This window comes from Gorilla gorilla, chromosome 17, assembly GCF_029281585.2.
Source record: "Gorilla gorilla gorilla isolate KB3781 chromosome 17, NHGRI_mGorGor1-v2.1_pri, whole genome shotgun sequence".
NCBI classification, from domain to species: Eukaryota; Metazoa; Chordata; class Mammalia; order Primates; family Hominidae; genus Gorilla; species Gorilla gorilla.
The window spans coordinates 82,199,137-82,224,965 of record NC_073241.2 but is presented as its reverse complement, the minus strand read 5'-3'; the positions used below and the strand labels follow the sequence as shown (position 1 = coordinate 82,224,965).

General features: G+C 35.3%; 1 protein-coding gene across 3 annotated transcripts in view; it reads right to left on the bottom strand.

Annotated features, from left to right (window-relative positions):
- The window catches only part of DCC (DCC netrin 1 receptor), a 1,206,401-nt gene that overhangs the window by 623,324 nt on the left and 557,248 nt on the right, over nt 1-25,829 (bottom strand). For all 3 annotated transcript variants that reach the window (XM_019014295.4, XM_019014296.4, XM_055367978.2), the window contains exon 3: nt 16,832-17,116. In XM_019014295.4, the coding sequence (XP_018869840.3) occupies nt 16,832-17,116 (285 nt within the window). The remainder of the gene's footprint in view (nt 1-16,831; nt 17,117-25,829) is intronic.

Here is a 25,829-nt window from a genome sequence, read left to right as displayed (position 1 = left end):
ATAACTTAAGTTGGTTTATTTTATAACTAGTCTGTGTCTGGCTTTTTATTTTTAATTTTAACAACATTTCAAAGAGTGAGTTTGCCCCTAGAGCTGAAACCCTGGGTCAATGAAGGGCTCTGCATCCTTCTACTTCATCTGACGCATTTACTAGTTCTATATATGGAACACTATTCACTTTTACTAGCAGATAACTGAAACAGTCTTTATGCAACTTAGGAAGTCTTTTGATTCAATCCTTAAATGCATTTCATCCAAAGTTGCTAAGATTATATCAGGTGGAATAAGCAAAAAATTCACAAAGTTCTAAGCCCCAAATGCAATGCTCAAGTAGGCTTGCTGACAGTTAAGAGCTTCTATTTACCTTCCTATATAAGCTCTACTGATAATGCCTGGGGACACACCAAAACCAGTCCTTGGAGGAGGGTGTTCTACCCACGGCAACATCCTCTGACCAGACCTGTTGACTAAAATTATGTCACTCAAAGTTTATTTGAGACAAGATGCTCTGTTTTCAAGTACCCATTAAAATCCACATCTCCTGAGGAAGACTTAATTGAAGCCATCTTCAACCTAATTCATTCAGTGGGATTAGCCGATAATCTGTCATTTTGCAGACTCAAAGCAAAATCTGGATGCAAAGAAAATGAGGCAATGAAATCTTTTAAACTAGGACAGGGGTGAGGAGAATCGCTGAGGGAGGACAGACCCAATTGGGTCATAGCATGAGCTGCTGGTGGTCAGAGAGAATATAAAGTGGGAGGGGACATAGGACATATTTGACATTATCTTTAGTCTTCATTAGACTGACCCAACTCCACACAGGTAGATCACAGTGTAATAAAAAGGACACCAGTTCTCAAGCTAGTAGTTGGGACAGTAATTGTTATCTAAAGTATTCTTTGCGTGGAGAAATAAAATTTCACACTTTCTCAGTCTTCCCACATTTGCTTCCGGTTGTTCCAGCAACAAAAATAAATACTCTTCACAACGAAAATATTAAGAGCATTTTCCAAATGTGTTCATCTTTATTATATCAATATTGTAGAAAAATGTCTCAGAACTTTTGAAAATTGCTGATGGTATGCTTCATTTCCTTTCTTCAAAGTGACTTTTCAAATCTCGCAAATATGGTTTGAAAGACAATACTGCTTAACGATAAATTCCCTGAACAGGAAAGTTCCCAAAATATGTATTTACAAATAGTTGCCTTGATATTAGAGGCCTATGCATTTGAATATTTTACTTTCACCATCTGCTCCTCAGTAGAAATGTTTCTACAACTTACACTATACAATAGTGTTCTACAATATCCCCTGTGAAAAACATCAAGATCTACTTAATCTTCTAGCTAAAAAAGAAAAAAAAAATTACCTAGGACCTATCAACGATGCTACTAATTTACCTATGGAAGGGACACTTTTTCCTTTTATTTATTTATATTATTATTATTATTATTTTTTTTTGAGATGGAGCCTCTCTGTCACCCAGGCTGGAGTGCAGTGGCGCCATCTCAGCTCACTGCAACCTCCACCTCCTAGGTTCAAGGGATTCTCCTGCCTCAGCCTCTCAAATAGCTGGGATTACAGTCATGTACCACCACACCTGGCTCATTTTGGTATTTTTAGTAGAGATGGAGTTTCACCATGTTGACCAGACTGGTCTCGAACTCCTCATCTCAGGTGATCTGCCCACCTAAGCCTCCCAAAGTGCTGGGACTACAGGCGTGAGCCACCAAGCCCAGCTGAGGTTTTCCACTCAAACTATTTTACTTTATCAGAAAACAAAATCACACAACACAAAATGGTTATTTAATATTTTATTTAAAAATTTTTATTTACCAAACAGTTGAACAGATAGATAGTTCAGAGTATTCTCATATATCAGGTCCCCATCCCTTGCAATGCAGTTTCTCCTATTACAAACATCTTACACTAATGTGGTATGGTTGTTTTAATTCATGAACCAATATTGATACATTATCATTAACTGAAGTCCATAGCTGACATTATGGTTTACCCTTTACTTTTCATAATCCTATGGGTTTGACAAATGCATGTCATATATATGTATTACCATATCATTTGGAATAATCTCAGCATCCTAAAAATCCCTGAGCTTCACCTATTCATTACACTCCTGCCATCCCTACCAAACTCCAGGCAACCACTGATCATTTTACTATTTCTATAGTTGTACCTTTTCCAGGATGTCATATCACTAGAATCATAAAGTACATAGCCTTTGCAGACTGGCTTTTTTCTCATAGCAATATACATTTAAGATTCCTTCATGCATTTTCGTGGCTTGATAAGTTACTTATATTTATTGCTGGGTAATAATCCATTGTCTAGATGTACCAGTTTATCCATTCATCTATTGAAGAATACCTTGGTGGCTTCCAGTTTTTGGTGATTATAAACAAATCTGCTATAAACATTCAAGCATACATTTTTATCAGGACATAAATTTTCAACTCAATTAAATATATTGGAGTGCAATAGCTAGATTGTATGGTAAAACTGTTTAGCTTTGTGAGAAACTGCCAAACTGTCCTCTGAAGTGGCTGTACAATTTTTCATTGCCACCAGCAAAAAAAGTTCTACATCCTTGTCAGCATTTGCTATTGCCTTTTTTGTATTTTAGCCATTCTAATACACGTGTAATGGTATATAATAGATGTTTTAACTTGCAAATGCCTAATGACATATGATGTTAAACATATTCTTATGTTTACTCTCCATTTTTATATATTCCTTGGTGAGGTGTCTGTTCAGATCTTTTATCTATTTTTAAATTTCTCTCCTTTTAATAATTTGTTGTGTGTTTCGGATTGAAGCCCTTGATCACAAGTGTGTTTCGCAAATTTTTTTTCAATCTGTGGGTTGTTTTTTACTCTTTTAACAGTGTCTTTTGTAGAAGATAAGTTTTTAATTTTAATAAAGTCCAACTTATCAACTTCTCATTTCATGGATTATTATTTAGACATTATACCTAGAAATGCATTGCCAAATTTGCTTACCTATATTTTTACCTACATTATCCTCTAGAAGTTTCATAATTTTGTGTTTGAATTTAGGTTTACGGTCCATTTTGAGTTAATCTTTGTGAAAGGTATGTCTGGATTCTTTATTTTTTATTTTTTATTTTTTTTTTTGCATATGGACATTCTATTGTTCCAGTACCACTTGTTCAAAAGGCGATTTTTTTCTCCACTGACTTGATTTTGCTCAAAGATCAGTTGACTGTATTTGTCTGGGTCTATTTTAGGGAGCTCTCCTCTGTTCCACTGATCTATTATTTTGCCAATACCACACTATCATGACTGTTGTAACTTTATATTAAGTCTTGAAGTCAGGTAGTGTCCATCCTTTGACTTTGTTCTTCTTATTCAGTATTGTGCTCTCTATTCTGGGTCTCTTGTCTTTCCATGTAACTTTTAGATTCATGTTGTTTAACAAAATTACTTACCAATATTTAATCTTTGTTTTAAAATATCAGTGGTCCAGACATCACCGGACTTATTCAGCCAAAAAAAAAAAGAACCATCTACTTTTCCATTTTCAGATAGAGCATATATGGTCCAGATTACTCCAATCTTGACTTGGCTCATTTCAGTGATGTTTGTTACCATCGTAGCTTCATAGGCATTGGAATTTGTGACATTCATTATATGAAAATGTCAGCTTTTGTCAGAAAAACATGATCTTATTTCCCCAATAAGTTTGGTATTTCTTTATGTCATTTGATAAGTTCAAATAGTAAGAAAGTTCCCCCAAAAGGAACGCAATTTTTCATTAATAGTAAGTAGTTCATACATTTTACAACTTTGTGCTAGATTAATGATCAAAAAATGTTTTAATATTCTCTAATCCAAAAGGGAGGCCTTTTACTCTTGTTGTAAGTCTGGCCTGGCCTTGTATCTTGCTTTGACTGGTAGATTATGGTGAAAGTCACGCTGCATGAGCTCTGCAGCCACAGTCTCAAAAGGCCTTACAGCTTTTGCCATTGCTGTCTCTGACACTACCATGTAAGTCTACCCAAATGGAAGACAGAAAGTCATGTGGAGAATAACTGAGGCCCTCAGTCAACAGCCAGCACTAGCTGTCAGGCATGTGAGTGAGGCCATCTTGAAACCTCTCTCTCAGCCAAATGCACATAAGTGAGGCCAAGTGAAACCAGCAGAGAAACTGTTCATATAAACTATAGAATCATAAGAAATCATAAATCATTACTGTTTTGAGTCATTAAATTTTTTAGTTTATTATGCTGCAAAAAATAACTGAAATATATACATAAAAATGAAACCAAGATCTCAGAAACTTAAAATACTAAGTAACTTTGTTATTTCAGTTTGATTTTTAGTTTTTGCACTGCTGAAATGTTCTACAGAAACATTATTAAACTTGATATCTGCCTTATTTTTCTCCTTTATTTACAATATGAGTTTTAGAGAGGAGGATTAAGAAAGTATATTTATATTTTTAAATGAGGAGGATAAAGATGCAATTTTCAAGGTTAATGTTGTGTGACGGAATTATGGGTGGTTTTTTCATCTTTGGATTCTTGCGTATTTTCTAAAGGTTTTTAAATAACATGTAGTATTCTTAGAGTACAGAGTTATCTTAAACTCTAGTATTGCAAAGTGTGTAGAAATTGTACCAGGAGCAAACAATTATAAAAGTTAATGACTAACATTCAAGGCACATATTTAAGAGCAAAGGAAAATTTTTCCTCTAAGCTCTGTAAGAATAGATTAAAAGGCCCTGGGAGATGTGAACTTAAAATTCTAGGTTGTGAGTCTTGTTGACTAAATTGATTTTAATGGAACCATGATGAAATTAGTAATTACTGATTAAAAATCATTTGTGTTCTCGTTATATGGGCACCACTATTCATATCCAAATGCAATTATTCAGCTAATAGAATATAAAGACTTTTCCAGTAAATTAATGAACATAGTTCAATTACAGGAGAGGGTATCAGAATGCAAATTTGTAATGTTCTATTTCATAAATTGGTTATCACATACATGGTCATTTTCCATTTTATTCTCTAAGATATACATACATTTCATATACTTATATGTATCTATGACATATTTTAAAATAAAACAGAGAAAAATATAAGCGTGGGTCCTAGAAAACATATTTGACAATAGCTTTATTCAAGCCAGCAGAAAAAATGGATTTTTTTCTAATGTGAAATTTTGGTATTAAAATCTACAAAAGCATACCTCTTTAATGTGAGGCTCATGAACGTAAATGTACAAAATTATGTAACTATTTTTCTAAATCGATTAAAAGCAGTAATGCTTTACTTGAACTCAAGCCTAGTTTAGCATTTTCCTATTGGGGAGAAAATGTTAACCTGATTCTTTGAACTGGTCTGTTTGTTATCCTGGTGGCAGTATAGATAATCCTCCCAGACAGCAAGAGGGTGGTATGGAAATAAAGAGAACACAGTCATTACAGTGATACTGATCTCAGGCTACACAGAGTGCCTTAAAATGTGGAACCACCCTATGGCAATACGTTGCCTTTGCTATTCTTTCCTTTCTCTCTTTCCTCTTCACTTTTTTCTAAATAGAAATATTGACCTACTTTAGCTTAATCTGTTATCTGAGTTGAGGATGACCAGTCTACAATCATTACAACAAAGAACAACGATGCAGACAGTGAATCCCAAACTGTTGGGTCTCAGGAACTTTTGTGCTTTTGAAAATTACTGAATATCCCCTAGAAGCTCTTTAGCTTTTGGTTATACAGGATGTAGCAACAAATACATTCCATACTAAAAATCAAAACAGATTTTTGAAATATTTGTTTATTAAATATTTATTCTTTTTGAAACAGTCTGTCTCGCTCTGTTGCCCAGGCTGGGGTGCAGTGGCATGATCTCAGCTCGCTGCAACCTCCACCTCCCTGGCTCAAGCCATCTTCCACCTCAGCCTCCCGAATAGCTGGGACTACAGGCACATATCACTACGCCCAGCCAATATTTTTTATTTTTGTTTTCTTGGTTTTTTTTTTCTTTTCTTTTTTTTTTTTTTTGAGACAGGGTTTCGCCAGACTGCCCAGGCTGGTCTCAAACTCTTGAGCTCAAGCAATCTGCCTGTCTCAGCCTCCCAAGTTGCTGGGATTATGGGCATGAGCCACTGTGCCCAGTCTATTAAATATTTATTTTTACCCCATCAAAAATAATATTTTTAAAAAAACACCTATATCGGCCAAAACAAATTATTGAGTATAGTGGTAGTTCTTTCCATTTTTATAAATCTTAAAAATTATTGGTTTAATTTAAAAATACTTTCTGCATTGACATTGTTCTGTTACGTTGTTTTGGTTGAATTACATAGAAACAATCTGATCTCAAACAAACATGTAGTTGGAAAAGGGAGGTGTACTTTGATAGCCTTCTCACATAATTGTAGAGATATCCTTGAACACTTCAGCAAAACTCAATAAGCAGGGTTTTGAAAATTAGTTGTAATGTGAAATCTAGCACCATATTTATAAACGTTTTGTGCTATGTTATGTAAAAATCTACTGATCTAGCTGGTATTTTGAATAGATCTTTTACCCATGCATGATTCTGTCACATCAATCACTGGTTATTTGGATTGGTACATTGTATTAGACACATCTTCCAAATGTTGAAACATTTATAGATTAGCCAAAAGTCTCATTTGCTACTCTCACCACCAATCCCATCAGAAAGGTGCTTGAATGTTGGGAAGCTGTCAAGCTCCCAGTGGCAGATACATGTTTTGCAAATTTCTAACTTAAAAACTTGAATTTCATTCTTGGCGGTAAATATTATCTTCCTTGAAGTAGCTGGCTCACTTTGTTCATTTTTGAGAAATGTGTAACAAGTATCCAAGTCTGAATAGCAAGTTTTTCTATTGACTGTCCTTTCAAGTAAAAATGGTGTTTCATGAAGAAAAAAAAAAAAAGGTAGCTAATTCAACTTGAAACACAAATGACCTCAGAAGTGTTTACCATGCAAAACCCATTACACTTTTATTTTTGTGTATGTATTTTCCTATGTTGACACATTTGGAATACTAAAAAGATGTGTACTTTAAGGATCGAGACAATAAAATTAATAATTTTCACTGCTTTATCATGGACATTCTTAAGCCAACATGGTAAAAAACTCAAAACATATATTAGTATTATTATTATAATAAATGTTTGACCTTGCAGATCCCCTGAAAGCATCTCAAGAAATTCCAAAATTCTAGGTATCTACCATACTTTGAGAACAAATGCAGACACAGTCTCATAAAATTAATCATGTTTCTGAAATACTCAAGAAGCCCATTTTCCTTCAACATAGAAATGGTTTTGTATCTTTCAAATAGAAATTGATAAATATATTTCTTCTTTTTCCCTCTTTCAGTCCCCTTTTCCTTCCTTCCTCTTTTCTGCCTCTCTTGCCCCTCTTATTTTGCCTTTGAGAAGATAGTGCAAAATTAAATATGTTCAATTACTATATTTCAGCAATAGTTTGTTAAAAGTCAAATAGCATCATGGATCATATAACCTGACACATTTACTTACACTTAATATATTCAGAAACAAAAAGTCGACTATCATCAGGCCCCATCCCCTAAAGAAGGGAAGATGTATTAAAGGAAGAGAATATTTCCTTTTTAAAGAATTGTTTTTAAAAAGGTTAAAACATTACAATGGTCAAATTAATTGAGTGTGTGTGACCTACTGAGGGGCATATTCACTGTCCATATTCACAGATTTTCCCAAATGTCTTTGGGGCCACACTATTTTATCTTCCCTCATGGTAGATGACTAGGTTGGTCATATAAATTATCCAACCTGGGACCCTAAACACTCCTTACAATTATTTTAGGACACTGGGTATGATCAAATGTATCCTGAGTAAACAAGAATTTATGCTAATGCAGTGATGACTACGGCTTTCCTTTAACAGGGCCATTTCCCTAAACAGTTATTTAGGAACCTCAACATGAAATTTATGGCACTGAATCTAAAGAATAACTGAGACACAGAGAAATTAAATTATGGACTGTTGACATCTGCGTTGGCAAGAAAAAAATACCAGTTTTCACAACTTAATAACTGTCTTCCTCAAAATAACCAGTAGTTGCTTTTAATTTTTATGCTTTCTGAATGCAAAAGCCTTTTTTCCCTCATTGTGTACTCCTTGGTTTTCTTTATGAAATTCCTGCCTCCATGGAATATCAAACACATTTCCAAATGGAAATGAAAGGGCACCGCAAGCTACTGTGGGGTATTCTCTTTGATTTCTTCCCAGGCATAAAAGCTACAAATTAATTTAACTTCAGAGAGCTACTTTGCTCTGTCTGCATCCTCAATTTCAAGCTAACCTACTGTTCACCTGCTGGCTGCTTAGCCATCCCGCATCTAGTTCTGTTTTAGAATATTCAGCAGGTACCGTGAGCCTTCAAACACCAGTAGGCACTCTACTATGTGCTCTGAGTGAAAAATTCCATGAAACTCCTTCTAACTCTGCGTTTAGAATATTCTTTATTGAAAAACCAGCCTAATCCAAACTGATCACGGGAATCCAAATTTATTTAATAAAAAAATGAAAAACTCCATCTGGCTGTAAGCCAAGGAGCTTTGAACATGGAGGGAGAAAGGAGCCATTTCTCCGGAGCTATTATTCACCACTCTAGGATTCTATTATTTTCCTTCCTCATTTACACCAATTCAGTACTAAAAATGACATTCCCTCTCTGTAAATATTCCTACATCTGTTCGTATTTCCTCTTTCTTTCTCTATGTACACATACATATTGCTATTTCTAGTTAGAGTCTGGCGGAAGAAAGGAAATCATCTATTCTTATCACTGGCGTATGGCTTCTATCCCTTGTCTCACAGCAAATTTTAAGTCTATCAGATTCATTTTGTAGCAAGTCTGAAGGAAGTGATTTTTTTTTATTTTTAGATTTTTTTTTTTTAATTTTGCAGCTGACAGTAGAATCCCAGAAAACAAATGTTGCCATTATGATGTGTCAAAGTTAGTTTGGAGAATCCAAAAATCTTCATGATGTATAGATACATGCATAAAGCAGCATTAAAAACTTTCCAGAAAAGCAATGGGTTTGTGATTTTGGCTCTTGTTGTTTGATAATGAACCAAAGCATTTGGACTATTTCCCATTTTGCCAGTGTTGAATCAATAAAGGTGTGCCTATAATTTATGACTAAATTTGTCTTTTTTTATGTTCCAGGAATAAATAGATGGCAAATGAGGCCAAAGAAGGAAGCAAGCTCTACAGGTCTTTTCACTATTTTTTTGTGACTTTTGCTTCATGGGTTATAAGTCTGGATTCTACACACCCTCAGGGAGGTTTTCTTGTTCATGTGAGAGTCACGGATGATTGCCTGACCCTTAAGATGACCCACCTAAGGCTGTTAAATATCACATTCATAAGTAAATGCAGAAATGACCATATTTTGGCCTCATGAGACTCTTGGGAAAAAACAGGTTCTCTCCTTTCCAAGACATATTCATTCCTTTACGTGGAGGACAATCTCAAATACATTGTTTTTGCTTTCTAACTTACAGGAAATAGTAACTTTTCAGGGAATAGTAGCTAAGAGCATATAATATAATCCATATCTAACATCACTCAAGGTCAACAATAAAAATAGAAAAAAAAACTGGTTGATTTGCTGAGGGGGAGATCACTAATTTTAGAATGATAGACATGACTAGAAAAATGTAATCAGTCCCCAAGTTTTTAAATGTTCAACTTGGAATCCTGAGCCTTGTTGATGTCCATCCAAATAGCATTGGGAAATAAAAAATTACGTTTTAATTCAGAATCAAACAGAAATGGTTTATGTATCCACAGTAAGTCAGGTTAGGCTTATCAACATATTAGGCTTTGTTACATCTGAATGGAATGTCATCGGCTCCATGTGAAAGACTGGTTACCTTGGTTATCGCACATTGGTTAAATGACCTGACCTACTATAACTAATTCCACTACAATAGGATTGTCAATTTACTCCTGTGCTCTGCCTAGCCCTAGTTACCAAGGAAGGCAGGCTAAAGTTATCATCTGGTGTGGAGAAGGGCACAGAATGACGTGGAACTTAGTTGTACACAATAAAAGGTATCCTATCTTCTTTTGGTGTGATTTGTGTGACAGCATAAACTGACTTAAAACTATTTTTTATTAATCTAAAAATAGAACAATCTCATATTTCATAAAATTGATTTTTGACCATTAATTATTGTGTTATAGCATGGCCTTGTGGCTTTTAAGGATTAGATTTTGTCTTGCTAACCTGAATTGTTGAACTCTAGGATTATAAAGGCAGAGTTGAGGGTGAATATGGAGTGAAATAATAAATGAGATCCTTTATAGTGAAAAGATTTGAAAACGCTGACGTCGTCCACCCTTTTATCTTAACAGATAAGGAAACTAAGGGTTTGAGAGGATTAGAATTGTTCATGGGTAATGAAGATCAAACACTATCAAGCTTATTTATCTCCTGACTCCTATTTCTAAACCAGTTCCTCTTATACCATATCATACAGCAAAGGAAAATAATGTTACTGGAGAGGTAAAGAAAGGTAAAATCATGTAGCAATAAGTTACTAGAGAGGAAGAAGATGCAGAAAACTCTGACTTCTCTTAGATGTGAAAATAAAATGCAGAAATGTGCTAGGACTACAGATAAATAGCTTAAAGCATGTGTAGTAAACTACCAGTAGACAAATTAATACTTATGAGACCCAGAATCCAAAATCAGGTAATTTATTACCAGAGAAATAATCTTGACATGAAAATAGAATTATTTAAAACTGGAAACTCTAAAATGCTAAGATAATTATAATAGCTACTGAGGACATTGAAGTTACAGGCATTGTGCTTGTCTTGTCAAACTCAAGCCTCACAACCACCCTATGAAATATGTGGTATTACTTGCTACATTTTATAAGATAAAGATTCAGATTAAGTAACATGCCCTAAATTGTACAATAACCAGGTGGTGAAACCAAGAACTTAATCATTCTGTGTCAGACCCCATGATATTAACCACTTACTATAACAGTTCAAGTTGGGAACTTTTAATATTTATTAACTGGTCAATGTTAAGTCAATGTTAGCAGAATCCATGGAAATAGACTGTGAGAGTCCATATGCAGACCTTTTCATGCCATCCGAATTAAATCTGATATATCTAGAAAACATGGACTTCATCTGGCTTAAATACAATATGATCATCTACTTCATTTTTTTCCAGTATATATGAGAGGAGCACAAGAAATCATTTTATCCATCTTAAATCTATGAAAGGCTAAGTGCACCCTGTTTATACCCTGGTATAAGAGAAAGTTTTCTTCAAACCAGATTTTTAAAAGAAAACACAGTATGAGAAACTCCTACAATGCAGCAAAAAAAAAACGTTAAATATGAGACAAAAATATCAGGTAATGCATTAACCTAATGTGCTGTTCACTTCCGTTTTTTGGGTGTATGTTTATGTCAGTGTATTCAAGGTTGCTCAAAAACCTTCAGCGATGCCCAATCATCAACAAAGTTAATTGAATCAAGTCTAAATTCCTAGGCATAAATTCCCAACTTGAACTGTTATAATAAGTGGTTAATATCATGGGGTCTGACACAGAATGATTAAGTACAAATCTTGGTTTCACCACCTGGTAATTGTAAAATTTAGGGCATGTTACTTAATCTGAATCTTTATTTATCTTATAAATAAAGTGAGCTCAATTTCTCATTCTGCATTTATCATCCACTGGAATCATTGTACAGACAGTTCTTCCCTTATGACCTATAAAAGTAATAATCTATACAAACCTTCCAAATTTCCCAACTAGTTCCTTGTCTATGTTCATTTAGAACTAGAATTGTGTACCTGAATTTGCCCTTCTCTGCCTTATGTTAGTCATAGGGCTACACAAATTAACTACCTGGCTTAATAAATTTTAAAAGTGAAGAAAGTGTCCTCTTTGTTATACAGAACATTATTCCACAGAAATGGAATCTATTTTCTATAATGTAACTACATTCTATTTTTATAGAAAACATAGAAAATAGATTAGTTTTGAAATGTAAGTAATATTTAGCAAAACTGAAAAGTTTAATGCACCATTGAGTAATAAATTCTTAGTGATGAAGAAAAATCTAAAACTATTTGTTTTAAAACTGAAGACAGGATTTTCCTTTCAAATAAGATGGATTTTAGAATGGTTTCTGCTAATATTTATTTTGATAAAAATATAGACAAAAATCATGTATATTTTAGTCCAATTTATTTCTTTAAAAGCCAAGGTCTCTAATTAGATAAATATTTAGTTAAGGTCTATACAGGACTCAGAGTCATCTAACTGTAGTTAAACAAATAATAGATTGAATTACCAATTGATCAATTCAATTAGGCCATTAGGCAAACTAAAGAATTCCATTGTATAGGCCAGTAATTGTAGTCAGTCTAGTGCCCAAAGCAGATTTATAATTCTGCAATTCAGTCTCCTGCTTGGCACTCAGACATGATGCGACATGAATAAAGTGAACTTGACAACCACAATGGCTGCTTCCATTCATCATATGTTCGCCATCACACACAATCAGACATTGTAAAACATCTCAACTCTTAGTGTTTTGTTATTGATATTTTAAAAAAATGCTTTAGAACAATGTATTACTGATTCTGTTACACATGTATAATTTCCATAGCAAAAATTCAATTTGTCTTAAAACATTAATCAACAAATGAAACTAGGTACTAATTTTCCTACCTTTAATGAAACAAATAATTATCTTAATCTCGAAGAGATAAAACTTTATGGGAAAATATCTTCTAAAAAATCTATAGTTTGTTTTAAACACAGTAACACTACTCTCCCACTTCCAGTCTCAATGAAAAATGCTACCAACCAGCTTTTGTCAGAGTCTGGATTCCATCCCTTCACCCATAAGCCGCATGTGATATGTTTCCAGGACCAAACCAAACATCATATCTGTATCTTCTCTGATGTTGCCTTAGTAGCTGCTTTTGGTCAGTTCTCTCCAGGATGAGCGCTGTAGCATTCCACCTCATCCTCCTTACCATTTAACTCCCTTCCTTCCAGCTTCTTCCCCTTTATCACTTCCTGCTTATGAGCCAGTCAAACAGAATATATACAGTTCGCCTGAAAAGCTTTTGATCTCTATTTTCTTTATGCTTTTCACATACTGCTCTTTTTCCATGGTGTATACTTCTCTTTGCCTAGCTAGTACTTGTTGGTATTGCTCTTATGAGGGTAATGGTGCTCTGTGTTTTCTTCTTTCACAGCACAGCCTACTTGCTTTGTCTATTTCTCCCATTGGACTATAAGCTTTTGTATGGCATGGTATTCCAACATTTCATTCCTAGCAACCATCAAGATGCCAGGTATGTAAGATTCATTCAGAAGTTAATTGAATAAAGTATTTACTTAATGAATAAAGTGAAACTGGTTGCTGAAAGACAGCACTTTAAAACCACTGTTTGTTAAACTCTGAATTTAATAGACCTCAGTTACGTGGTGATAGAAGACACCTGATATATAAAAGAGGCAACCTGAAATAAGTTTCACATAGACTTGAATAAGTATATTACATTAAATATTATTTAGAATTATATAACTATAAACACACATAAATTCAAACACTTCTTATCAACTATGGTAAAAATTAATGTTGGGGAAAGTTGCAAAATTTCTCATTAACATCTACGTCTCAAACTAAAGCAAGATATAAATTACTTCATCAGTCAACATGGTAATTTAGTGACTCCAGAAAAAGATATACCTTTCAAGAGTTCTAACCATTCTGGTACCGTGTTGAATAGTCCTAAGTCATGCTAATAATATGATGTTTGTATATGTGCATGTATGCATTAACATGTATACACACATATGTATCATATATGTAATTTATTACTGCCTCACATTGGTACTTACAGAGAGTGAAAATTGATTCATAAAGGATTACGATGATTTTTGAAATGAGAGAATGCTAAGCGGCAACTAAGAGAAGCAGAGATTTGCCATTCATTCATTCATTCATTCATGCTCTCACTCAATCTTGTACTTATTACGCATATGTGAATTTGACCTCTAAACCAACTTGCAAACTTGAGAATGTGTTAAAAGCATTCTGCTTTAGCAGGTTCTTTATTTGGCAGCTAGCATATGAGACAGGCTTAGCCAAGTATGACAATAACCTGTGTGTGTGTGCGCATGCATGTGTGCACACGTGCATGTACTATCTTAACTCAATTTTTTCTAAAGTTTATATTTGAATTCATATAATTTAGATAAAAATCCTCATTTGATGTGATGCCTTTACAAAAATATCAGTTTCAATTCAGCTAAGAAATGCTCACACATCTCAAAAGTACAACATGTTCTCTATTTTAGGCAAATTAACAAAACAAAATTTGGCTTAAAATAAATCTCCATGGTTGACAATGCAAATGGCTGTTGCAAGGTGAACAAACAAAGGTAAATGGGGATTTGATTATAATGTCTCTGTGTCTTTTAAAACTTTACATTTCAAATTTAATATTTCATTAGTTCAACTTGATTCCTTCATACCACTGGAAAACAGATTTTCCTGTCATATTAAGATAAACATATGCTTGCCAATTTTCCATGCAGCTTACCTTGGCTTCCCATCTTATATACTCAACAGATGCATTATTAACAATATGTGAATATAAATATTTAAAACTTTGTGTATGTAATGGATACGTAAATAGATGCATGTATGTTTTGGGAATAAATGCTAGCTTTGCTTCTGTCATTGCCTGGCGGATGAAATGTGTTACCAATGGTTATTGATACATTTAAGTCAGTATCCCTGTGACTAATGGAGTAGAGAATCTACAAAAGAGAGGTTTTAGAGATGCCCTCATTAAAGCACCTGGAAACTTTCAATTGAATTGCCAATTTGCTTTTAGAATTACAGGAATGCTACTCTCTGCATAGCTGAAGTACTTGTGATAACTATACACAGTTAAGATCGCAGAGACCGAAGCCAACATCCATACTTTGAGATGTAGTCAGTTCCAATTTCTCCAGTGTGTGCCTTTTTTGGGATTCTCACAAGAGCGTCTAAGTCAGTCTTACAAGTTCGGCTAAAAGAGAAAGTAGGCATTACATGGGTATACTACAGTAGAGGTTATTGGAAGAGAAGAGATCTTAGGGAACATCCAATTCAACCCTATTTAGAATCGCAAAATGAGGCCAGTGTCCTAGGGATTTCCCAGAGAAGAGAAAGTAAAATAAGAGTTGGAGAGAAATGACTTTTTTTAAATCATCATATCAATCACACCCTATTGTAATTACTTACATGTGTGCATCCACCCAGAACTCTAATGGGCCAGGCTCTGGGACAGTCTTTGCCACTGCTGGATTCCTAGTACTTAGCACAGTGCTTCTCAGAAATAAGCATGTGAATGGACAAGTAAATGATTGTTCAGGCTGGACACAGCGGCTCACGCCTGTAATCCCAGCAATTTGGGAGGCGGAGGCCGAGACAGGCAGATTGCTGGAGCCCAGGAGTTTGAGACCAGCCTGGGCAATAGGATGAAACCTCTTCTTTACAAAAAAATACAAAAAATTAGCCGGGTGTGGTGCCACAGTTCTGTGGTCCCAGCTACTGAGGCTGAGGTGGGAGGAACACCTGAGACTGGGAAGTTGAGGCAGCAGTGAGCTGTGATCGCACCACGGCATTCAGCCTGGCCAACAGAGTAAGACCCTAGTCTAAAAAAAATATGTATATATGAATGATATGATGTATATATACATGACATATATCATGTATATATGATATATATCAATCATATATACATGATATATGTATATATCCATGACATATCATGTATATATCCATGACATATCATGTATATATGATATCTATCAAGTATATATCATGTATATAGGGTATATATAAAATACATATCATGTATATATGATATATATGATATATCATATGTATGATATATTTAAAATTTTGTGTATGTAATGGAAATGTAAATAGATGCATGTATGTGTTGGGAATAAATGCTAGCTTTGCTTCTGTTATTGCCTGGTAGATGAAATGTAAGTGTTTTCAATGGTTATTGATACATTTAAGTCAGTATCCCTGTGACTAATGGAGTACAGAATATACAAAAGAGAACTCTTCACACTTTACCACATTTTCTGTCTGGCACTACAGTATGCTCAGAGCCTAAAAAGTAATGAAGATGTTGCCATCCATCTCTAGACACTTATTTATTGGTAAATAAAACAGCCCTGTAAAATAAACAAAGTAGATAAGATCAGCCTAATTTTAATATTGAACTATAGATATATGATACATATATATATCTATATGTATCATATATCTATAGTTCAATACTAACTTAGGGAATGTTCTTAACGTTGCAAATTTTCACCTTCATCCTTTGAAATGAATCAAAACTACCTCTTAGACTGTTATGAGAGGAAAATGAAATAATATGTGAGAAATGCTTATCAATGGGCCTTACACAAAGAAACACTCACTAAATATTAATAGAACAAGTGAATGAATAAAGGAGAGATAACTGTTTTTCCAGAAACTTCAACAAGACATGAAAAAAAAAAAAAAAAAGAACAGCTTTTGGTACAACCTGATTGAATGCTTCGGCAAGGAAGAAAGAAATAATAAAAAACAAAACGCAATGAACAATACAGAACTTACAACAATTACAAATATCTGTTAAAGAAAAAATTGTTTTTCAACTTATTCCAGAGAATATCATTCTGAAGGCAACAAAGAGCATTGCAATACCTGATAAAATTCTGACTTCTGCTTCATTTCCTGTTCTTGAGCTGGCTGGATTTCGAGCTGAGCATCGGTAAATTCCAATGTCCCCCGGTTGGAGTCGGCTGATCTGCAATGCTCCAGAGGGCAAGACCACCACTCGGGAGTCGCCTGGGATTGGAGTCAGGTCTTGTTGGTTCTTCTGCCAGTGGATTGTTGGCATGGGCTCCCCGATGACTTCACACTTGAGTAGCACTGTGTCTCCCATGAAGGCTGTGACAGATTCTGTCTGTGAAAGGAACCTCAGTGGTCCTAGGAGAAAAACAAAGAAGGAAGAATAAGTCTTCCAAATAAAGCACAATAATCGCCAATAAAAATAATCACACTTTGTATTCTTTATAGAAAATTATATTTTACAAGCTGTTTTCTCAAATATCATCTCATTTGCTCTTCACACTTTACCACATTTTCTATCTGGCACTACAGTATGCTCAGAGGCTAAAAAGTAATGAAGATGTTGTCATTCATCTCTAGAAGCTTATTTATTGGTAAATAAAACAGCCCTGTAAAATAAACAAAGTAGATAAGATCAGCCTAATTTTACAGATAAGGAAATTGAGGTTCAGAGAAGTGAAATCCCACATCCGAGTTCAGTTTTTAGATGACAGTCCTACAGACAGAAACTTGTTCTTCCGAATCCTGGTCCTATGGACAGAATTCCTGTTACCCCACTTTGGGCAAAGGATTATGAAGTCATGAAGATTCATGAAGGACTCGTCATACGGCATGACCTAGAGCAGCTTCGAGAAACAGGGATGATAGGAACCACCAATTATAGTAACAAAGGATTGTCTTTCAGGGTTTACTGCTTAAGGTAAATGTTCATCCACATTTGCCAGGTATGGCTGTGGTGTAGTGAAAAGATTTAAAAGCTGGAATTAGAATAGCTTGTGTTTCTAGACTAGTTGAGCCACCTATTACATATGAATACTTTGGAAACTTGTTTCATTTCTTTGGGCCATGAAATGGGGTAATATCTAATTCACATAGTCACTTCAATGTTCATATGAAATAACATGTGAAAATGATTCATTCATATGAATGACCAATATAAGGAAAAAATAAAAGAAATAAACTGGCCATCACATACAAGCATAAGCATGCATGAAAAAATAAAAGAAATAAACTGGCCATTACATACAAGCATAAGCATGCATATACATGCTTGTATGCATCACCATGCATACAAGCATAAGCATGGTGAGAGAGAAGCCTTCTCTACCATGATGTTGTACATGAGAGGGGTAGGTGTTTTCACCTTGCCATCTTGAACCCCCTTATATGAACAAGTGGGTATTTGTGATCCTAAGTTTTGACCAGGAAATTCTTGTGTTTTTTTAAATTATTACAAAGAAATCTATTGGTATCAATTGTGCCATCATTGAAAGACTACTGGCAAATTTTTAGAGAAAATTCAACTAAATTTTAGTAATTATTTATGTTTGCTATTCATCCCAGTTAAATTCTGATATTTCTATTTTCATTTAACTCATTCCAGAATTGTTTTAATTTTATGCACATGTCACAATAAACTTTGATCCATTCATCAGTCTGGGGTTCATGTCAAGTTTTACTAATCATATTTTATGTTACTGTGATTTTTATTTTATAGATTTAAGTCAACATTCCCCAGGTCCAGGTTTAAATTTTGTCAAGAAAGCTTGATTGTCTCATTAATCTTCAGTAAACAAAATTCTACTGTGTTCAGTTTTAATTACCCTTAGTTTTAATTTGGGTCTATTAATTTTCATGATCCTAATTTTCCCCACAACCTGATAAAAATTTTGCTGTGGCCAAAAGGGCAAAGGTAAAATGACCTGGGTCAAATCATAATTTAATATGAGAGACAATAAGCGATGCTATTTCACTTTCCTTCCCTAAGTGAAGGTGAAATTTTACGTCTCTTTTAGGGATTAGAGTTTTTGGATCACAAAATAACTGAATCTATGAAATATAAAATTAGACCAAAATTATATGTGGGTTAGGTACAAGCTGCTGAAGGATATCACTCATTATAGCTACATCCACAGAAATAGACCTGCAATCCTAGAGATGCAATATTAAGATTGTTCTTTGTAAGAATGATTAATGCTGTATCATGCAAAAACCTTAATATTGATGCAAATATTAATTTATCCCTCACATATATATTCTAAAATTACTCATCTGATTCTTAAACTAAGGCTCTGAAATCTGGATCCATGGGGATGCCAGGATAAACACTACAGATTGCCTACAGGGGGCGCCAGCCACTTGCCTAATTTTATTCTTTTTCAGTTAGAACTAATCTGGGTCTGTGCTGCATCTACCACTGGGTGAAGAACAAAAGGAATTAGTTAACTTGTACCCAGGCTTATTGCTCAAAATCCAGTTTCCAGACTGTCTGCATTATATAGTCTTGTGTCTATTCCAAAGAAGTACGTTAATCTACTACAGATTGGCTCAGGTATAGATTTAAGGCATGTACTTAAACAGAGCATGATCTGTATCTACCACACAAAGCAAAGCTGCAATGAGTAGTGATAGATACGAGGCTTATGTAGGGCAATGAGTTTCAAACAAATTTGATTTTTATTTAATAGTTTTCTTCTTGGTTGTCATCCCTAGTATTTTATTTTGTAGTTAAGGAAATATAGTCAGGAATAATTTTCCAATATATACAAGTTATGTCTTTAATACATGTAGGTGAGAATAAAATTTTAAGTTGATTTTAATAATCTGGACATTTATATATTCAGATTTATGGCTCTTTAGAAGTCATACACATTGGATAAATTTAAAGCATTTGAACCATTTATCCATGGTGGTTCACACCTGTAATCCCAGCATTTTAGGAGGCAAAGGTGAGAGAATCACTTGAGCCCAGGAGTTTGAGAGCAGCCTGGGCAACATGATGAAATGCTGTCGCTACAAGAAATTTTTAAAAATTACCCAGGTGTGGTGGCACACACCTGTGGTCCCAGCTACTCAGGAGGCTGAAGTGGGAGGATTGCTTGAGCCCAGAGGCAGAGGTTGCAGTGAGCTAAGACTGTGCCACTGCACTGTAGCCTGGCCAAGAGAGTGAGAAACTGTCTCAAAAAAAGAAATAATAATATATGAAAATTAAACATCTATTTTACATCCGAATGTCTATTGCATTCAAAAATGTATTTGCAAGTAGGTTCTAGAGCCTGGAATACATAAAATGAAATAGTAATTCAAACTGATACTCAACAATTGGTTTCCTATATAAACTTCATCTACTTGGAAGAATTCGATACAAAGGCTGGGATTGCATATTAATATAATTAGACTTAACAGAATTGGCTAATAGAATTGTATGCACTCTATGATGATTTCAGATCTTAACAAGCCAGGGCCAGAACTGCATCCTGTTTAAAAGTTAACAATGCAATGTTTGAAAATTTCACAGAGTTGATTATTTGTCATAGTGAGAAATTATAAACATGATGCATAGTCTTTTCTTTTTGTCTCTAAATGGGAAACTCTACACATTCAAAAGCAATTCTAAGTTTATAAGGCTCTATAAGGCTTGACTTAATGTTCCCAATATTGTGCTAAATTTTAGCAGTTACATCTCATGGTGGTGTAACAACCCAGCAACAGTCTTAAAAGAAGAAGAAATTATAGACTATCAACTTAGTACTATAGTTTCAAAGCATGTGCATGAATATCTAGTAATGAACAATAAACTCACTATAACGCATACATATGAAATACTATGTTTTTGTAAAAGTCATTTAATGTTCTAATGCAATACAAATGATTCCCAAGCTTCATCCAGAGAGAGATACAGGTATAATTTTCACTAGATCCTTGTGAAAAATAGTTACCTGCTCAACAATAGCCCATTCATGGAAAAAGCCTGGTTCAGACTCATTAGGCCACATCTGATCCGTTGTAATCATAGCAGCAATGGTCTTCCTATCTCTCTGATTTTCTCACTCAAATGCATTGCAAACATAGTCAAAATATCAGTGCTCCTACATCACTAAAGTTTTTGCTTCACTCAGGAAATCTTGAAGTTCCCAAAATGTTCTGGCATTGTCTTTTGCCTCCAAAACCAGGCAAGGAGTTTTTTGTTTAATATGTGCCCAGGTATCTAGCACTATGCCCTTTCAGGCTCATTTTCCACAACTTCTGCAAAACAATTCTCAGATCTATTGAACTTGTAGATGTCATAAACATGGTTTCCTCTTGGCTGTATTTCTTATGGAACTTCCTCTAAAAAGGAACACCCTCTCTGCTAACATCTACCTATCAAATCTCTAGTCATGTTTTAGGTACTCAATCAAAAATCTCTCCCTTTTTCCTAGTCGTACTTACTGGAAATCATCACTCCACCTTTTAAATTTTTATAGTACTCACAATTTGCAGATACTATAAAAAGCTAAGTGTATAAATAAAAGCTTGAAAAGTATTTCTACATTCATGTGGATGTTTTCTGTATTTTATTTCTGTGAAGTAAATCAAATATTTACTGAAAGAAAAAAGATACAAAATATTGGCTGAGGTTCTATGTGACTCTAAATGTTTAAATAGAGTATTGCACACATCCAAATTTTGAAAGTTGGATTTGAGCTTTGGCTCTGTCACTTTCCAGCATACTGTGTAGCAGTTTGGAATAATGAGATTACCTGGAGTCACTTCCCTGCTTCATTATTTAACAAGCTAGAGGACTTTGGGAACGGATTGTTTTATCATTTACGCCATTTTAAACACTTTTATAAATGACCTTATTTAATCTTCACAATGGCTCTTTAAGGAAATATTATTATCTCCACTTTCTAGATGGAACTGGTACCAAACTCTTTCAAATGTTTATAGTATGATTGTTATTTTTATTTATTTATTTATTTATTTTGAGCCTGAGTCTTATACACTATCGCCCAGGATGGAGTGTGTTGGCACGGTCTCAGCTCATAGCAACCTGTCTCCTGGTTCAAGCGATTCTCCTACCTCAGTCTCCCATGTAGCTAGGATCACAGGTGTATGCCACCATGCCCAGATAATTTTTGTATTTTCAGTAGAGACAGGGTTTCACCATGTTGGCCAGGCTTGTCTCAAACTCCTGACTTCAAATGATCCACCTGCCTTGGCATCCTGAAGTGCTAGGATCACAGGTGTGAGCCACTGTACACAGCCCATGATCATTATTTTTAAAGGTTTAGTACTGAATTATTATACTTCTTAAAATACCTTATTTCCCTGACATAAACAAAAATATTTCAAGAGGACTTTCGTTTATATGTCAATACTCTTCACTCCTCAACCCTCAAGTAGCAGTACTGTACTCAATACACTTTGTTTAGTAAGTACATTCTGCCTTACATTGAATTCCTATAGACAAATTTCAGCCTGAAGTACTTTACTATTAAAAATAGCACACAAACAATTTTTGGTGATTTTGCAGGGCTTACATTGTTAGCCTAGGAAAATGTTGTTTCCCAGAATGAATTTCAAAGTTCCTACCTTCACACCTAGCCTGGCCCAAGATGCTACGGCAGCTTTAAATACAGGAGCACCTGGTGGTGTTGGAAGTGTCCCACACAAGCCAACTTACAGATTTCCACATTATCTGTATCTCCACGCATTAACAAAGATCAGAACTTATTAGTGAGAAACTATAAAAAGGAAAGAACATTTGTTTTACATATGGAAAAGTCAGACACATATGGAAGCTCTGTTTAATCTTCTTAGAAATGATAAAGACAGTTTTAATTCAAATTTTGTAAGTGATTAATACACAGTAAAAGTGCCTGGGCTTCAGCATCAAAAATTATATTGATGTCAACAATTCTAATTATAGTTGTACAGTAAGCATTGGGTGCTATTAGCAAGAGATATAGAGCCATTATGAGACTGCCATAGAGAAATGGGTCTCACCTCGTTGAGTCCTGAAAAGGATCTTCCATTGTTCTATAACACTAATTTTAACATTAAAAGGATTCGTTAGGAGTCTACTTATATGTTACTTTGTTAAGTGTTGCTCAATGCCTGTTAAGCAGCCGTAATCCCAATTTGTTCCTAGAACATTTATTAACTATTCATGCAAGGAAGAGTAAAGGTTTTACCCTATTTGCAGCTCTTCAGTAACAGTGTGTTTGAATACCTGAGACTTAATAGGTCAATGCAGTAACGGAATTCTCACTTCCTCATAGTAGCTTTCCCCAAGTCCGGATAGAACCAGTCGTCCTACAGGTTTTATCTCCAGCACTTACTTCAATTGTGATTAACTGTGGAATTTATTTGATAGCCATCGTCCAGACTAATCTGTAAATTCCACAAATCAGAGCCGAGTCTATGTTATTCTATACTGTAAGCACTTAGCATGGTGTATGGCAAACACTTGGCCATCAAACCTATGTTGAATGAAAAATATATATCATTGTTAAGATAATCAGTTTAAGCAAATGTTTCAGACCCTAAATATTGGAAAGTTTAGGAAACACAAGCAATAACTAGGAAAGCATAAAGAATTAGTTGGAGGAGCCTTGGAGTGGTAGCTTATGCCTATAATCCCAACACTTTGGCAGTCCAAGGTGGGAGGATCACTGAAGGCCAGGAGTTTGAGACCAACTTGGTCACGATAGAGAGATTCTGTCTCTATAAAAAAAAAAAAATTGTTTTTAAGGCCGGGCACGGTGGCTCATGCCCGTAATCCCAGCACTTTGTGAGGCTGAGGCAGGCAGATCACCTGATTTCGGGAGTTCGAGACCAGCCTGACCAACATGGAGAAACCCTGTCTCTACCAAAAATACAAAAAATTAGATGGGCGTGGTGGCACATGTCTGTAATCCCAGCTACTTGGGAGGCTGAGGCAGGAGAATCACTTGAACCCAGGAGGTGGAGGTTGCTGTGAGCCGACATGGTGCCATTGCACTCCAGGCTTGGGCAACAAGAGCGAAACTCTGTCTCAAAAAAAAAAAAAAAAAAGAAAAAGAAAGAAAGAAAGAAAGAAAAACAATTGTTTTAATTAGCCAGGTCTGGAGGTGCACACCTGTAGTCCCAGCTACTCAGGAAGCTGAGGTGGCAGGATCACTTGAGCCCAGGAGTTCCAGGCTGCAGTAAGCTATGATCACACTTCTGCACTCCAGCCTGGGTGGCAGAGAGAGATCCTGTCTTTAAAAAATAAATAAATAATAAAATAAGAGAAGGGAAAAGCAGTGATTTTTTTCAGGAAAGCAGAAAAGAGCTGAGACTAATAAATCCTTTCATTTGAAGAGATGGGTTGGTGTAGAGGTGGTGAAGTGTGGAGAGGCTATCCATAAGGCATTTGTGAAAATATTATCTAAGCCACAAACAGTTCAATTGTAAATCAGTAGACGTTTTGAATGGGATTTCCTCATCCTCCCTTCACATCACTGTCCCCAGGAACAAAGTTATCAGTGGTCTCAGGGCCAGCCTTCACCCAGCTGGGACAGCCTGGGCAATGGCTGTAGCCATCAATCTCCTCAGACCAATACATATTTCCTCAGAAGCTAGGCACAACCCAAATATTTGCTGTCACCAGGCAGTAGAAATGTTAATAGCAAAAGAAGCAAACATTTTTCATTTGGGCTTTTCCTTTGTGATGCTAAAAAAAAATGAGGTAAAAAATCACCATGGCAATGAATGGAAAGCTGCTAAATCTGTAGGGACATCAAAAGTGTTAGGCTCTCAGAATTAAAATAAGGAGAACAATAATCTCTCCCTACCCTTCCACCCAAGCATACACACACTGCATAGACGACAAGAAATCTTTCCATCAGATCCAGACAGTCAGAAAGTTTGAATATTTTCGACATGTACTCTCATTCATTTAATTCTAAAGTACTTTAGTTTTCAAGCAAAAGTGGAAATAAAGCATTTCACAGTCCAGGTTTATGCCAAGACTTGCCGCCTCTAGGGAGGTCTCTCCTCCACCCACACACCCGCAGAATGGGCCTGTTCCTTCTTTTAAATTCTAATCTGAAAATGGCACATTCTTCCGATTTGCCCTCTAGCCTTCTCGGCAGACTATCAGGATCCACATCTTCTCCTGTGGAAGGTCTAATTATTAAGTAATTAAAGTTCATTTAATAAAAAGAGACTTATCAATTGGGGGACAGACCTTGGGGTTGGAAGCACGCCTTGCTTTTAAATATTCAGCAGTGTGGTAATACTCTGCAACTGCCAGAGGAGAGCTGCTGTAAATGCTTTGTTTGCTCCAAATTAAAGCCTGAAGGTTACATCCCTTCAAAGCCAGACCTCCTTTGCCCTTTTTAATTCTCAAATTAGCCAAAAGGCAGAGAATAGAGGCAAGCCAAAGAGAAGTTCTCTAGAATTAGTCCTTTTCAAAAAGCAGCCAGAAGGCCAATAAAAAATATGCAGGGAATTTGGTAGAAGCTCATTTTGGCCTGTACTTGCCACATCCCTCTGCAAGCTATCATTTCCCTTTTTTTATTCTCCCACTCCTTTTTATTTTTGCTTCATTTCCACTGGCAAAATTACAGACTCCCAGGTGGTTGGCTGAAGAGCAATTGCTCTATGGTGGACATGGCAAAGGAAGTCCTGGTAAGCATGTCTGGTAAGTGCCAGCCATGTTCACACAATGTGTGATCTTATAAGAAGCAATCACATGGCCAAATGACTGAACCTCTAAAGGATGTCAAAGGGAAAGAAAAACAGTATAGGCAGATTACCCAGATACTATAGGCAGATACTATTAAAAAGTTGAGTGGATAAATAAAAGCTTGAAAAGTATTTCTACATTCGTGTGGATGTTTTCTGTATTTTATTTCTGTGAAGTATATCAAATATTTACTGAAAGAAAAAAATACACAAATATTGGTTGAGGTTCTATGTGACTCTAAATGTTTGAATAGAGTATTGCAGACATCCAAATTTTGAAAGTTGGATTTGAGCTTTGGCTCTGTCACTTTCCAACATAGTCTGTAGCAGTTTGGAATAATGAGATTACCTGGAGTTTGTCCAGCTCTGCAAG